The sequence below is a fragment of the Octopus sinensis genome, linkage group LG24 (assembly GCF_006345805.1).
Source record: "Octopus sinensis linkage group LG24, ASM634580v1, whole genome shotgun sequence".
NCBI lineage: Eukaryota > Metazoa > Mollusca > Cephalopoda > Octopoda > Octopodidae > Octopus > Octopus sinensis.
In genome coordinates, this window is record NC_043020.1 from 20,141,134 (window position 1) to 20,157,461 (window position 16,328).

At 35.8% G+C, this 16,328-nt stretch overlaps 1 protein-coding gene across 1 annotated transcript in view; it reads right to left on the bottom strand.

Annotated features, from left to right (window-relative positions):
• LOC115223823 (60S ribosomal export protein NMD3) overlaps positions 1-11,629 on the bottom strand; it is a 34,224-nt gene extending 22,595 nt beyond the window's left edge. The window contains exons 1-2 of the mRNA XM_029794499.2: positions 11,439-11,629; positions 1,919-2,053 (exon numbers count right to left, since the gene is read on the bottom strand). Coding sequence (XP_029650359.1) covers positions 1,919-2,053; positions 11,439-11,482 — 179 coding nt within the window. The 5' untranslated portion in view covers positions 11,483-11,629. The remainder of the gene's footprint in view (positions 1-1,918; positions 2,054-11,438) is intronic.
• Between the last annotated feature and the right edge of the window lie 4,699 nt (positions 11,630-16,328).

Below are 16,328 nucleotides of genomic sequence, written 5' to 3' on the forward strand. Positions count from 1 at the left end.
CAATAAAATGTACTTGGTGTAAGCTATGGACACATAAAAGGTGCAGCAATATCAAAGGAAGGTTAACTGGAAAGACAGTTTTTGTGTGTGACAGATGCACAGGGGCAATAAACACTGAAAATCTGCAGAAAACAACTTCCATCAAATGCCAAGGGAGAAAGCTAAAAGTAGTTGATAGCTTCCAAGTCAGCAGCAGGGGTGGATACTCTGAAAGCGTAGGTCCTAGAATAAGAATTGCCTGGGAAATGTTCAGAGAGCTCCTACCTCTACTGGTAATAACGGGCCTCTCGCTCAGAGTGAAAGGTAGACTGTATGAGGAATGTGTGTGAACAGCCATGCTTAAGGCAGTGAAACATGGGCTATAACTGCTGAGGACATACGTAGGCTAGAAAGAAATGAAGCTAGTATGCTCTGCTGGATGTGTAATGCCAGTATGCCAACACAACAGAGTGTAAGCGCCCTGAGAGAAAAGTTGGACATAAGAAGCAGCGGATGTGGTGTGCAAGAGAGATAACTGCGCTGATATGGTCTTGTGCTATGTATGGATGAGGACAGCTGTGTGAAGAAATGTCACACCCTAACAATGGGGGGAACTTTTAAACATTGGACCTCACGGAGGTAATGACAAATGGCCAAAACCTTTGGAGATATGCTGTGCTTGAGAAGACCTAGCAAGCCAAGCGAGAGTGTAGCCGGGGCCTATGCCACTGTCACATAGCCAGCCCATTTAAGAGTCTCTTTCAATCATTGGGCAATATGCTATGCTTGAGAAGACCTGTTGAGTCAAGTGAAATCGTTGCCAAGGCCAATGCCAGTACTACCTGACTAGCACCTGTGCCGGTGGCACATAAAAAGCACCATTGAATGGTTGATGCCAGTGCCACCTGACTGGCCCCCATGCCAGTGGCACATAAAAAGTACTCACTAGACTCTCGGAGAGGTTGGCATTAGTAAGGCATCCAGCTATAGAAACCTTGCCAGATCAGATTGGGGCCTGGTGCAGCCTCTCAGCTTGCCACTCCTCAGTCAAACCATCCAGCCCATGCCAGCATGGAAAGCAGACATTAATCGAAGATGATGATGACTATTCTACTATTCTGTGATTTCACTGCCCATAATAAGGGCTATGCATTATGCACGTGTATTATACAGAAATAAATAAGGTATCAATCTCAAACAGTCATAAATATGGCCTAACAGATTAGTTTTTGAATGATCAAAATTTTTGACTGACTTAAATAACAATTGACAGTGAAGGATGCAAGTGGTCATATGCTTTTGTACTAAAAGTACAAAATGGCAGCTCACAAACTGTGGCCTGTGAGCTAAAGAAACTAAAATGTCTGTATTAAGCAACAAGGCCCACAATTTTGAAGTTTGATGGGAAGTAATACCACCAACCCCTAAACTCTCATGTACTGGTGAAGTACTGAGAATAATGGTATGAACTAACCCTTTCCCTTCAAAATTATTGGCCTTGTACCTAAAACAGAACAAATTATTATTACTCTTTTAAAAATCATTATATTCCACCCACCTTACATAGTGTTACACTATGTTACAAAGCATTCAACAAAACCATATTAAAGTAGGTCACATCAGTGTCAGTATATTAAACTAGGTTATAATACAGTACTGTATTATATTAAACATGACCAAGGTGCAGTGTACAGTACCAATTTAACTAGTTTACAGTACTGTACCATATTAAACTGGATTGTAATACAATATAATACCATATTAGACTAGTTTACAGTAAGTACACTGGTATAGTAAATTAGATTACAGTACAGCTAAAACCATATTAAACTAGTTTATAATAGTGCTACATTCAAGCATGTTGTAAAAGTCACTAACCACTAAATTATAATGCTACACCTCCCACAAACATAAAACAAGGATGAATCAATGAAATTACCTTTCACATTTTCTACAGAAGTATATAACACACTGTTTTGGTATACCTTCAGTGATGTCAACTTCAGTTCTAACACAATTGACACACATGTTGGAAGGGTTAGCTTCAATTGCTATACCACACTGGCAGCAAAGACTGAAACAAAAAAAAAAGAAAGAGCTCATTAATCCTACATGAGATAAACCCAAATTTGACTCAGCAAAGTGGTTCAGGTGTTGGCCCCACAATTGTTAGGTCATGGTTTGATTCTCAGACCAAATAGAACATTGTATATTTGAACAAACCACTTCATTTTATGTCACTTCAGTCTATTCAGCAGAAAATGGGTACCAGTGACAGCTATTTTTGTCCGGTTCCCAAAGCATCAAGTGCTGAAAATTATATTGGGTTGTCCGGAAAGTCCATGCCGATTTATAGTAGCTTACCTTTCGACTTACTTTAGAACATGGTTGAGTCCATAAAATAGGATTTGACTACACCTCCATTTAGAGCACACTTTAAGCTATCTTTTCTTGGAAGAAGGTTTATGTTCCTATAACCTGTGTTAATTCTGTAATCCTTTAAAATGGAAGATAAGAAAGTTCATTTTCAGCACTTGATGCTTTGGGAACCGGACAAAACTGGCTGCAGCTCGGCTGGGATGTATTACCCCACCCTCCATATTCACAAGAGGTATTGCTCTTTCGGATTTCCACTTATTCAGGTCTCTGCAGAATAGTCTTAATGGTAAAAATTTCAATTCCTTGGATGACGTAAAAAGATACCTTGATGTATTCTTTGCCATGAAACCACCTCAATTCTGGGAAGAGGGTATTTTCAAGACAAAGGAAAGATGGGACACATGCAACAAAATGGTTCATATTTGGTTGATTAAAATCATAACGGCAAGTATTTATTGACCTTTTTCTTTCCTTTAAAAATCGGCACGAACTTTCCGGACATTATTAAGCATACCATTAAAGTATGTTATTTTGACATCAGTGGTTAATAAAGCCTTTAAAATTCTAGTTCTTGTGTTATATGTCACATCATATTTCCAATATTTTCATGGTTTACAATCTGAACACTCTTCAAGATTTTGATCATAGAGATCTTTCACAAGTTATCCATGTCAAAGTATGTGACCCCTTCGGCCTCAATTCCATCACTAATGTGCATGTGTTTAAGTGCCATAAAACCCCATGTAATTTACACAAGTGATTTTCAGGATAAAAATTGTTTAAAAAAGCCTCTACTCATGTAAAATTCGCACCCAAAAGTTTTCAGAATTGCTAATATAACCAGGGAAAAAAAGGTTTACATTTTAGTTGTATTTAGCATAATTTCACTTACTTATGATTAGATTTTATTAAATTTTCATTAAATAAAAATAATTTCTATTTAACAGGTATCACATTGAAAGCTATTAAATTACAAAGTGTTTGTGTTGTTTATAATAAACTTTATATTACATTTCTTGCCCACAAGAGATTATGTCCAATCTTTAGCATACTGCTGTGTGTCTTCTCAAATCACAATCACAGGAAAAGTTGTTGATAAGGATTACCAACAAAAACAAAGCTGATAAATACATACAGGTGTTGCAAATTAAGTTTAATAACCAATAAACATTGGCTTGGATAACACTTTACTCAACCGAGTAAAACATGTAAAATATGGCCCAGACCATGAATACCAGCATGAACATCAGACTTCAAAAAGTAGTTAACCATTTAATGGTTTTAGTAAATTTATACAGAAACAGTAAGCATTATACCATCCAGCATGAATAAAAGTCAACTTCATTATATTTAAGCCATTAATTTTTCTGTAAAAACCTATTCTGACATTAAATGAGTCAACTTCCGGTACAAATGTTTTGTATGTCTTTTCCAACAAAAAAATTTCTAAAAAAATTCTGGAAACAATCTACTCATGTAATTTATGTACCTCCTAAAGTTTATTTTTATTTTTGCAAAAAAAAATGTGTAAATTACATGAGTTTTTATGGTATGTGTATGTCCACCTAAATGCCATTTTTTTTGTACTGATTCTAGCTGCACAAACTTTTCTTTGTATATGGGTTCCATAAAGGATTAGCATATTCTATCATAGGTTTTAAGATGTAATGCTATGTAGTATGAAATGTATGTACAAAATTAAATGGAAAACTAGTGGCATTATTCTATCACAAAACTGATAAAATGGATTGAATCTGAAATCAATTCATTCATACTAGTATAGGTTTGACAAACCTACTTCACAACATTTAATCTATGTTTCGCATTTTAAAGTTTAATCTGTCATTCATTGGTGTAAAGAAATAGCTCTAACTCTAAAAACTTAATTTAGAACATAAAAGTATAAACATCTTGCAAATGTTTTTGGACATAATCACAAGTTTTTTTAAGACCTTTTTATTTGTTTTGTGTTATCATTTAGCCTGATCTAGTAGATCTATAAAGCTATTTTAGCTATGGTCATCCAATCTTTTTACTGAATATCCAAGACTACTTCTTTATATCAGACACACTTTATATTGAACCACAGAGGGTGTGGTTTAAGAGAGATTTAGCTAATATTACTTGAGTGGTTTAAGAGAGATTTAGCTAATATTACTAGTAGGCTGAGTGACAACAATTTTATGTGGACATAAATCTGAACCATTAAAAGGCGTAAAAAGTAAAATTCTTTTCTTCGTTATTCATTCAAAGGTTTAGACATAAGTGGGGAAAATGGAAGAGATCAAGAATATATTTCCACTGAGTTACGCTTTCTCAGTGCAATCAGTTTGCTTGTATGTAAACAAAGGGAAGATAAATCACACATCCACATGATACTTTTCTGAGCCACTCAGGATGCTGGTAGAAAGGGAGATTGCTATCTGCAGGCCACAGTCTAGGCCCTTATGCTTGTAACAGACTGGTACTTGCTAAAAGGTACACAAAAAGACCAGAGTAGTGATGTTAAAACATGCGAAAAATTAAGTCAAAAGAGTGAAATATCCACATTCATTTCCATTTACCAAATTTTATTGACAAGACGTTGGTCGGAGTGTGTAGTGGGATAGAACCCGAAACCACACAACTGCACGGCAATCTTCTTAACCACACAGCCACACCTGTACCACTTTCTCTAATTTAATCATTGTATTTGTATTTAGTATGCAGAACACCCCTATGGAGTATTCCTTCTCCCAGGCATATTAACATTAATATTGATCCACAAGCAATTTTATTGGCATTCACTCATATTCAGTCAGAGTTGCCATTATCTTCAATTTCCATGAAAGATTTTTATCCAATCAGAAAACGGGATTTGAAAGCACATGTCTTGTTGACTGTAAACACTCCTGTGTATGTGTGTGCATGCTTATTCTGTTTGATGTGACGAAGTGAAAGAGGAAGCTAATGGGTGTGTGTGTTTCTGTGTGTGTGCACCCGTGAGCATGTTCTATTTTTATGTATATGTGTGGAGGAAGCTAAAGGGTGTACATGTGTGGTGTGTGTGTGTGTGAGCGAACGAGCTCTGTTTTATGTATTTATGTGTGTGGAATGCAGATATAACAAAAACTATGTTGTATCTTAAACTTGAGAAAAGCCTTGCATATTTGTTCTTACCTGCTTCATTTGTGTATGTAAAATCCGTAAATTTCCAAGAAGAAAACGAGACCAATGTCAAAAAAGCTGTATTAGTTATAATATTTCAGGTGGGGTTTTTTTAACCACCAAAGAACTGAAATATTGCAACATGTATCAAAGAGCCAAAATATCGCAATATGCATGGAGCAAAGGAAGAAATGTAAATTAACACTATTGATTTAAGAAAATGCAAAAGAAAGAATTATAAAGGACATTGATTTCTATTAATTTTAAAGCTAAAACAAAATTTGTAGAACACATTTTATGAAATTCATAAAAAACATTTTTAAAAGGGTAAATTAAACAGTATAATACTGTCTAATGCATTTTATGAAACTCAAAAGCATTCTTTGTGTTGTATTGTCATCAACAAAATTCTAAGAGATAAATAGAAAACAGAGCTCTGGTGAACCAAGATTCTTAGCATCAAATCACATGACCCAGTGGTTTGCCAAATTTGTTGCAGTTATTGGTCAGTTTCAACTGTCCAGTTGTGGGTTTACAACAATTTGTTCCCATCACAGGAAAAAAAAAACTCATCTGTCTGTGGAGCCACCTTATGCTTATATAAACACCAGTTTTGAGCCACATTTTCTCTTACTTTATAAATCAGCTCCTACACACTTGCAACAAACCTTGACCATTAGATTTCAGAATGCATGGACGATATTGGATTGTTGAATCAGTCATTGCTATTAATGATTTGACACAAGAAAATTATATTCTGAATGACATTCAAGTCATAACAAATAACATGACTTTGACAATCCAATTCCTGGCATCTCTGGGATTGATTCACAATTCTTCCAAGTGTTGTAATGAGCCTATGTTCCTTACACCGCAGAAGACAGTATCTGAAGGAAGAATGTGGAGATGTTCCATTGATACGGCTTGTAAATTTGATCTATTACTGGGCCAAAATGCACTGTAAACAGTTTGTTGCATCAGAAGCAATTATTAAAAATTATTTCTGTGACATTTGTGCCATGTGGTACATTGACAATGCTATCCAACTTGGGGGATGGGATATTGTTGTGGAAATTGATGAATCCAAGTTTATGCACCAAAAGTACCATCACGATCGTTACTAGGAAGGCCACTGGGTACTTGGAATGGCAGGACGTGACACTTTAAGATGTGTTTTAGTTCCAGTCCCAGACAGAAGAGCCACCACATTATTACCAATAATTAATGAACATGTGCTGCCAAGAACTAAGATTGTAATGGACTGCTGACAGGCATACAATGCTCTCCCAAATCATTTCAGAGTGAACTACAGTGTGAATTTTGTCGACCCCTCAATCTATACAGTGAAGGGGATGTGGAGTCACATTAAGAGGAAATATCCTAACATGCATGGCACCTCAGATGCACTATTTTCTACATATCTATTAGAATTTTGTTGGCAACAATACAACACAATGCTTTTATGAATTTCATAAAATGCATTGTACAGTTCCACAGATCTTGTTTAATTTAGCTTTAAAATTAATAGAAATCAATGTCATTTATATTTCTTTCTTTTGCATTTTCTTTAATCAATAGTGTTAATTTATATTTCTTCCTTTTCTCCATGCATGTTGCAATATTTCAGTTCCTTGATGATTAAGAAAAAACACATGGACTATATCTATATATATAAAACTGAGAATGTGTGTCTGTGTGTTTCCCTAAAACTTGAGAACTACACAACCAATTTCATTCAAATTTTACACATGCCTTACTTAGGGTCTGGGGAGTGTCATGGCAAAAAAATGTTCAACTTCTTGCCTAGGGCGAGCCCATAGCAATATCATATCTTCTCCACTATTTCAGTATTACGTGTTAAAAGTGAAACAAAAACATATCTCTATTTTATGTCAGATACTTTAATTTTAACAATAAAAATTAGAGATAATAATAACAATTGAATTATATGTAGTAAGTAATAATTAAAATCAAATTAAAGTATAATATAATAATTAAATCGTAACATAACAAAAGTAAAGATAGCAATTGGTATAAAATTGCATCAATGACTTGAATAAGTGGTTTCACATGAATGGGAATAAATTAAAAATAAAATTAGTGTGCAAAAATGGAATAGTCCAGATGGAGCTGTGCACATACCCTTTACCACGGCTTTTACATTAGATTATCTGCTAATTAGCTAGCATTAAGTATCTATATGAAGTTTGGCTGTATGTAATGTCTGTTTTCTCGAACAGCCACTTCTACTGAGGACTGCTGTTGGTTTATTTCTTATACATAAAGGACTATAGCTTCAACTGCGTACTGCTTTTCGATTCACCGTAAGGTTTGTTGTTATTATTATTACTGTTTAACTATTGTTATCACGTTTGTTGGTTCCTCGTAAGGGAAACGTTGTTGTGTTGCATTTGTTAAATAATTGTAAACTGTAACCCTCCCTCTTTGGGAGAAGGAGCTTTGATTATTGTTTAAAAATTGAATTGTGTCCCTGTTCGGGGAAATTGACAATGGAAGAAATACAAACCTATTTTGGATTGATCACCGACAAAGAGAGTGAATCTAGGATAACGCCACCAAACGAAATAAAAAATTAAATTAAAGAAAAGACTATTGTCTATAAAGTATGCAATATAGAGAAAAAAACCGATTTGAACACCTGGAGGAAAGCACCATTGAAAAGTGTCTTGGTGCGACTATGAAAGATATCAAGTATCTAACCAGAGGCGGTAAATTCGCCACAATAGAAGCAAGGTTCGAGTCAACAGAGCGTGCAAGGGAGTACTCGACTCGAACCTTGCAAAGTGGAAATATTTAATTTTATCTGGGACATAGGACGTCCCGGATGAAAATTAAAAATGTCCCCCCAAAAGTAGAGGTAGGCTGGATTGTAGCCACACTTCTATAAGAGGGAGGACAAGATACAATTGATCGAAATTGCAAGAGATGGGCCTACAATTCCAGTCTTTTATATATTTTGAGTAGTGTTATCACTAGCGATATCAAGATATAACTTGGTATTTTGTATTTTATGTGTAGATGTATATATATTGATGTACATGTAATATGTACACATATATATACACATATATACATGCACTAGCATGAAGGGTCATAATGCTAGTTATAACTAATATGGCTTTTTCAACGTTGATCTCATTTTCTTCTTGGAAATTTACGGATTCTACATACACAAATGAAGCAGGTAAGAACAAATATGCAAGGCTTTTCTCAAGTTTAAGATACATCATTGTTTTTGTTATATCTGCATTCCACACACATAAATACATAAAACAGAACACACTCGCACACATACACGTACACCCATTAGTTTCTTCTTCCACTTTGACACGTCAAACAGAACAAGCACACACACACACGTACAACGGAGTGTTTACAGTTGACAAGACATGTGCTCACGGAAAATGACATAGATAATGGCAGTTCTGTGACAACTCTGAGACTGAATACGAGTGAATGCCATTTTATTTTCAATAAGTTTGAGCAGTGTGTCTATATGTCCTCTGGAATTTCTTCAAGGGAATATTTCTTTGCATCTCAGCCCTCTCACTCCAATAGACTCTTTTACTACACTTTTTTTGGTATGTTTACGTCTCCGTAACTTAGCGGTTTAGCAAAAGAGACCGATAGAATAAGGCCTGGCTCAACTAAAAGGCGGTGCTCCAGCATGGCCACAGTCAAGATGACTGAAACCAGTAAAAGAGTAAAAAAGAGTGAAAGAGAGTACTATTTCCACTATTAATTGGTTATCTGTAATACAAATTGACCTAATATACAGTAAGATTGCTCTGAACCCAATATCAATATATATCTGCAACAGTTCTGCTTTTGCCCAAATTTGCATTCTATAGCAACTTTCACTGAGTCAATATTAGTGTTTCAAAATTAAATCACACCAACTGCTTTAATAATTAAAGAAACAACTTACTGAAACTGTTTCACATATTACCAACGATACTTTTCCACATATTGGGCATATTTTAGCTCAACATATCTCAAAAACCATTTCATTTCTTATGAACCTTTTTTCCTGACAAAACCACACCATGCCCGATTATTTTCACAAATCATACATATTATGATGAGGGCACCTGAGGTTTTTGTTCATTTATACACTTTTCAATGTCACAGACTACATTATACAACATTATTATGCTGATAGTCAAGCCATTATTTACAAGTGTACAAGGGGTAAATTTTCCAAGAGACTACACCTACGTATGGTTGAGTACTTGGAGTAATAAACAGGTACAGTCATGTCAATTAACGGTTGATACAAATAACTGAGAACAAGCATTCCTACACGAAGCTGAAAGCTATAGATCAGCTAAATAGGAAAGAACTGGAATATCTACCCCAACCATATTTTCTTTTTTCCACATTGAATCCCGATATAATTGTAATCTACACTATCTGAAATAATTGTAGTAAATTTCATCAGAAATTCCTATTTTCCTGAAAGTTATGAGGAAAACCTCAAGCATGTGAATTATTCGGATCTCTTCACCCCTCCCCACCATCACTCAAAAACTTTTCGTAAGTTCTGATACAATTATAATCTACGCCATCTGAAACACATTTATAAAAAATTTCATTAAAAAATGTCCCTTTTTCAGAAAGTTATGAGGAAACAAAGTCAGGAGAGGAGGCACATTTGTGTAATTATGCTTATATAATTTTATTCCGATGTTCGGCCCCGGCTATAGATGATCATAACTTTCAGAAAAATGGATATTTTTTAATGAAATTTTCTACGAATGTGTTATATCATGTAGATTCCGAAAACACAAAATTTTGGGGGCAAAGTGTTGTAGGAGAGGGTGGGGTGGAGAATTTCGGAAAATTCACCGGAGTCCATTTCAATTCGTCTGAATTTTCAAGAAAATTGATATTTTTTAATGAAATTCTCTACAAATATACCTCGGACTATGTAGAGTCTGTGGACATACGAATTTTGGGGAAAAACAATTGGCGGTGGTATTTCGGAACAAGTCGTCCGTATTTGTTTCATTTTCTGTTTTATGCGTTTGTGTAATTGAAATTTTGAATGCCGTTTTGTTTTTTTGTAGATTCGGAATCTACGCAGTTGAAAAAGTGGGTTTCGGTAGAAAAAATACAACAAGAATAACCGAAAAGGCGTGCGGTCCATGTCCTTTACCTCCGCCGAAAATTTAATTACAAAATATCCATTTTCTGAAAGTTATGATCCTCCAAAGTTGGCGGGGCAGAAATCTGTAGTTATGCCCAATGTTCAATAGATTTTGTAAAAGCCGTTTAGAAACATTTAGCCAGTACTGTTTTTTTTATTTTACAAAATGTTTGTTAAAATGGCTTTAGAAAATTGATATCTAATGTATTTAACGTTCATCTTTCCCAAATAGCTGGGGGGGGGTCAGGTTGTGTTCTGGTCATCTATTAAAATCATCTTTTTCGTTGGTTTCTAGTAGCTAAACTACGGAATTGACGAGTTTCACAACCTATTAATGGTAGGGAAAATAGCCAGATGGATCATTTCTAACATAACGCAAATAAAGGAATATATTCGCGCTTAAACAGTGTTAAATGTGGTTCAGTATTATACACGTAATTACATATATATATATATATATATTATATATATATATATACATACGTAATTATTAAATTATCTAAATTTCCAATTAACTCAAGTAGTCAAAAACAAACAAAAAATGAACACGTGTTTCTTGAATGGTTCAGCTATCACTGGAATGCTTCCTACAAAACAATACCTATTAAAATAATTCAAATATACATATTTTTAAAACTACCAATTCATAAATATAAAAAGTTAGTAAATTATTATTTTATAACAGCAAAACTATGCGATTCTGACAAGGTACGTGGTTAGGCTGGAAACGTCATGAAGAAGGCAAACACATAATAGCACTTACATTTTACCAGCTGTGGGTTGCATGTTTTCATGGATATAGTCCATTGTGGTCGCTTTTGTAATTAGATATATTTTAAAGACGGTAAATGCGAGTCGGTGGTAAATGTTAAACTGTAATAAAGAAATAGGTAAATGTTAAACTGGCACCACACGTGGAGCCATCGCTGTTAGGTGCAAGAGTCAACAAGAGTTATCTGTCTTGATGACCACACGCACTTCCGTCGAAATCGCTGAAATGGAGGGCAAAGTTCAAACGTTTCGGGTTTCTCCGCTTTATCTGAGAGAAGAGGAATTGAGGGAAAGTGATTTTGTTGCATTTGTTGAAAGGTTGTAAATGACAAAGGAATTGAAATGAAAGAACATAGGGAATCACTGAGAGAAAAAGATGGTCAGCGAAAAGAGAAAGGAGAATGAAGATACGAGTAACCAATGGCTCAAACCAGACAGAAGAAAATGGTATTAAAATGGGTGGAGATGACGATAAGTGAAGGGAGAGGCAGACCAACCACATTGAGAAAGCTTTTGAAAATATTAATCAAAAATATAAATGTATGCAATTATATTTAACATGTTCATAGGCATCCAAATACAGAAGAACCTTCATTGCCAAAACTGTCTTTGGAGAGAATTCTCATAGATAATGTCTGTGAAAAACACGTGACAGGGCCGTGGATGGTGTCATCGGACCCTAAGCTGTGTTTTTGTGTTATTATTTAATTATAAGAACGGTAGCTCTTAGTGAGCTGTGAAGAACAGATTTGATAAGCATAACAACTGCTGAAGCGTTACAATGCAGAAATATGTGTTCTCCGGTCCAGTTATATCATTCATAAACCAGTTGAGTGTTTTTCATGCCCATTGTATATCAGGAGACAGTTTCTGCAGTGAAGACCTTTCCGTGTTAAAGTGCATGTGAATGTTTTGAATATATAATTGTAGACACCCATATTTTAATCATCATTGCTAAGTGTTCCTCTAACAAAAAAAATTTACAGTGCTAGTAAATAGGCATTCATAGATCCTTTCAATTATGGGTATATACATGTAATGGGTAGTTCTTCGTTGCAGACGAGGGTTACCAATTGTAACACTATTGTTAAGGTGGAATCAGTGGTCACCAACAGTAATGGTTGTTGTGTTGTTGTTAAGGTGTTGGTTGCCAGTCTGCAAGATGGAAGAAGAACAGTGATCGAAGTTGTAAAGAAATATTTATTTACTGTTACGTTAATATATACCATACCATGATGGGTAGGCTAGTGTAATAGTATAACACAGTTCATAAAACATGCAAGGTAAAGAAAGTTAATTTCAGCTTGTATATGTGTATACACGGTCTCATAGTAGTATATATATAGAGAGAGATGATAATGTTACAGAGAAAAGAAAGTGAGTTAATGAAACTGAGAGTGGTGGGACAAAACAACTGCTTCATTGGTGAGTTACCATAGTTCTCCCTTTGTACCTTTTCTTTCAGAGACGGCGTTTTGTTCAGCCAGTCAGCCAGACTTGGATCTCAGTAATTAACATTGGCTTACGGAGTTTTTGTTTTTATAACACTACTGGTTTTATGCAGGCATGGCGTGGATTTGATCCTCGATTGCCAAATTTCACTTAATAGTTTAACAGCACTTTTCTCATGGTAAAACAATAGTTTTTCTGTGAATGACAGCAGTTATATATTTACCAGATACCTTCGCTAAGCAGAATAATGTCTTTGCCTTATTTGACCTTTCTAACCTCTTCTAGGCCACATCTGCAACAGCAACACCTTAACAACAACCATTGAAATTGGTGATTCTATCTGAACAAAACTGTTACAAGTGGTGACCTTCAACGAAGGACTAACCATTACATAACTATTCCAAACCAGCCAGAAGGTTAGACATATTGTTGACAACAATAGATTTGGTTGGCTGTACCTGTTATGTCTATTCTAGCTTTTGGTGGTCTAGAAGAGATTCGAAGGGTCAAGTGGCAAAGACATTATTCTGCGTATCGAAGGCATCTGTCACTCGCAAAAACACTATTGTTTTACTGTGAGAAAAGTGCTGTTGAACTGTTAAGTGAAATTTGGCAATTGAGAATCAAATCCACACCATGCTTGCATAAAGCCACTACATCACTCCCCCATCAGAGAGATTCCGAGAAAAGGAAACGAATGATTGAGGAAGAAAAAGAAATGCATGGCTGAAGATAAATTTTTGCATATCTGGAGAGAGGACCATTGAAGTGTATACAGGACAATTTTCTGTTTGGATAAGTCCGAAGAGCAGTGTCACTTTGCGTACCAAAATGTGCAGTCAGTGACTGGGCAATATAGAAAATGAGTTAGCACATGCCCGTGCAATGAAGCATATACACGAATGCATGTGCACATATCAAAATTAACTGTAAAATAAGGTGAGGTGAGAGTAAGTGTATTCTCAAACCATGATATTGAAGATCTTCCTGCAGGATTGCAGTGTGGGAAATGCCTTGGAGGTTTTTCAAAAGTGAAATGTGTCTGGCGCTGTTGTCATGGGTAATTGCTGAGGTTAGCCAGGACGACAGAGTAGCATGCTGGAGTGATGCACAAGACCACTAACTTTCTCTATTTATTACATGATCAAATGGGTCCAACAGAAGGAAATTATGTCTAAACATAAGTACAGAGCATGTGAACATCCGACATGCATTGAGTCAGGAAAAGAACTGAGCTGAGCTGGCACAAACTTTCGACAACTCTTTTTCTTCCTACATCATTTTTTCACTTTCAGCAGTAGACTTTTAACAAAGGAATGTTGGGCCTCACTGAGGCGATGACAAGTGACCAAGACCAAGTGAGACTGTAACCGTGGCCTATGCCAGTGCAGCATACTCAGCCCATTTAAGAGTACCCATCAATCATTGGGCGATAACCTGCACTTGCAAAGATCTGTTGAGGCACCTGACTGGCCCTTGTGATGTTGGCACATAGAAAGCACCCACTCCACTCTTGGAGTGGTTGGCATTAGGAAGGGTATCCAGCTGTAGAAACATTGCCAGATCAGATTGAAGCCTGGTGCAGCCTTCTGGCTTGCCAGCCCTCAGTGAAACCGTCCAACCCATGCCAGCATGGAAAGCAGATGTTAAACGACAATGATGATGATGATTATATATATATATATACATATATATATATATATAAACATCAGCATCAAGATCGATAATGAAGAGATTGAAGTGGTTGATGATTTCATCTTCCTTGGCTCCAAAATAAATCGAGATGGTGACTGCACTCCAGAAATAAGACAGCGGATGGTACTAGGCAGAGAGACAATGGTTAGCATGAGCAGGGTCTGGAAGAGTAGATACATCAGACTCACTACCAAATGCAGATTGGTGAATGCAATTCTCTTCCCAATAGCAACATATGAATGTAAGACCTGGACACTAAAGAAAGCTGACCAGAAGAGAATTAATTAATTCGAGCTTTGGTGTTGGAGAAGACTTTTACGGATTCCATGGACAGCGAGGCTCACCAATGGAGAAGTTCTTAAGCAGATAAGGCCGAAAATGTCGCTAGAAGCTAGGATCACCAAGCATAGATTGGCATATTTTGGTCATATTATGCGGAGAAAATCCCTGGAGAAGGACATCATGCTCGGAATGGTCAGTGGCAAGAGAGGAAGAGGCCGACCAAGAACCCACTGGCTTGACACCATCAAGAGTGATACTGGAATGGACATAGCCAATCTGAAAGAAGCGGCCCAGGATAGAACTGACTGGAGGACACTGATCCAACTGGTGACCGAGAGTCGACTTCGACTGAGCGGATAGAAAGAGAGAGAGAGAGAGATATATATAATTAGATGAACTGAGGTAGGAATAAAAGTAATAAAAGTCATTATTATGAATTGTTAAAGAGATTCAAGCATACTGGTTTCATAAGTTACTAATCATTGCTTTGGATGCACACCGATTAATGAACGGTGTCAGGCCTAGTAGTCCCTGAGAAAAAAAATTATGTGTAAGGGAGGTAAGTAGTTCTGGATTTGGTGCAATTAGGTTAGATATGAAATTGTAAAGTGAATGGTGTAAAGGATGTATGGGGTTAGTGGTATTAATTGAAAGGTTAGTAGAGTTATGTATTATGTAATGTGTTCATATTTAGTTGGGGAAGATATTTATTGATGAAAATTGCCTCTTTATTCAATCTTTGTTGCATTGAGGTGTTCTGTGAACATTGACAGAAGGGGAAAATTAGGAGTAAGATTACTAGCACACCTTTCTATGTGTTCACTAACCTGTAACTGTCTGTATTGTGGGTAGCGGATTTGTTCTTTGTGGAGAGTGGTTCTTCAATGGAATGAAATTCCTGTTTGGCCAACATAGTTGTTACCACATATTTAAGATCAAATCAAATTTCACCTGTGCCTCGGAAAATCTAATCTATGCCATAACATACTTAGGATGTCATGGCATACAGAAATAGGAGAAATTCTACAGGGTTAAATAGCTACATATGGGAACTTAAGGATGGGGAATTAACTATAATTTAAACTTGAAAATATTAACATCAGCACCTGCATATAATACTAAAAATAGAAAATGTTTGTTATGTATTAAAATTTTCTTTCTAATTGGGACTAAAATTCTGCTTATTAACAGCTTTAAGGAATGCAATGTTTCCTATCTTCATAAAATTGGGTATACCTTTTCCAAATACCACTAGAAACTAGTATTAAAACACCCCTACTGACATAATAGTAGTAATAATTATTATTCAAGTTATTATTGTTGCTATACTGTATTGTATTATATAACATGAGATAATTATGCAGATATATGTATAAGAAGGTATATATTAAGTTAGATATAATTATTTACATGTATGTATATATGAGTATAAATTACTATAGTTGCTACTTTT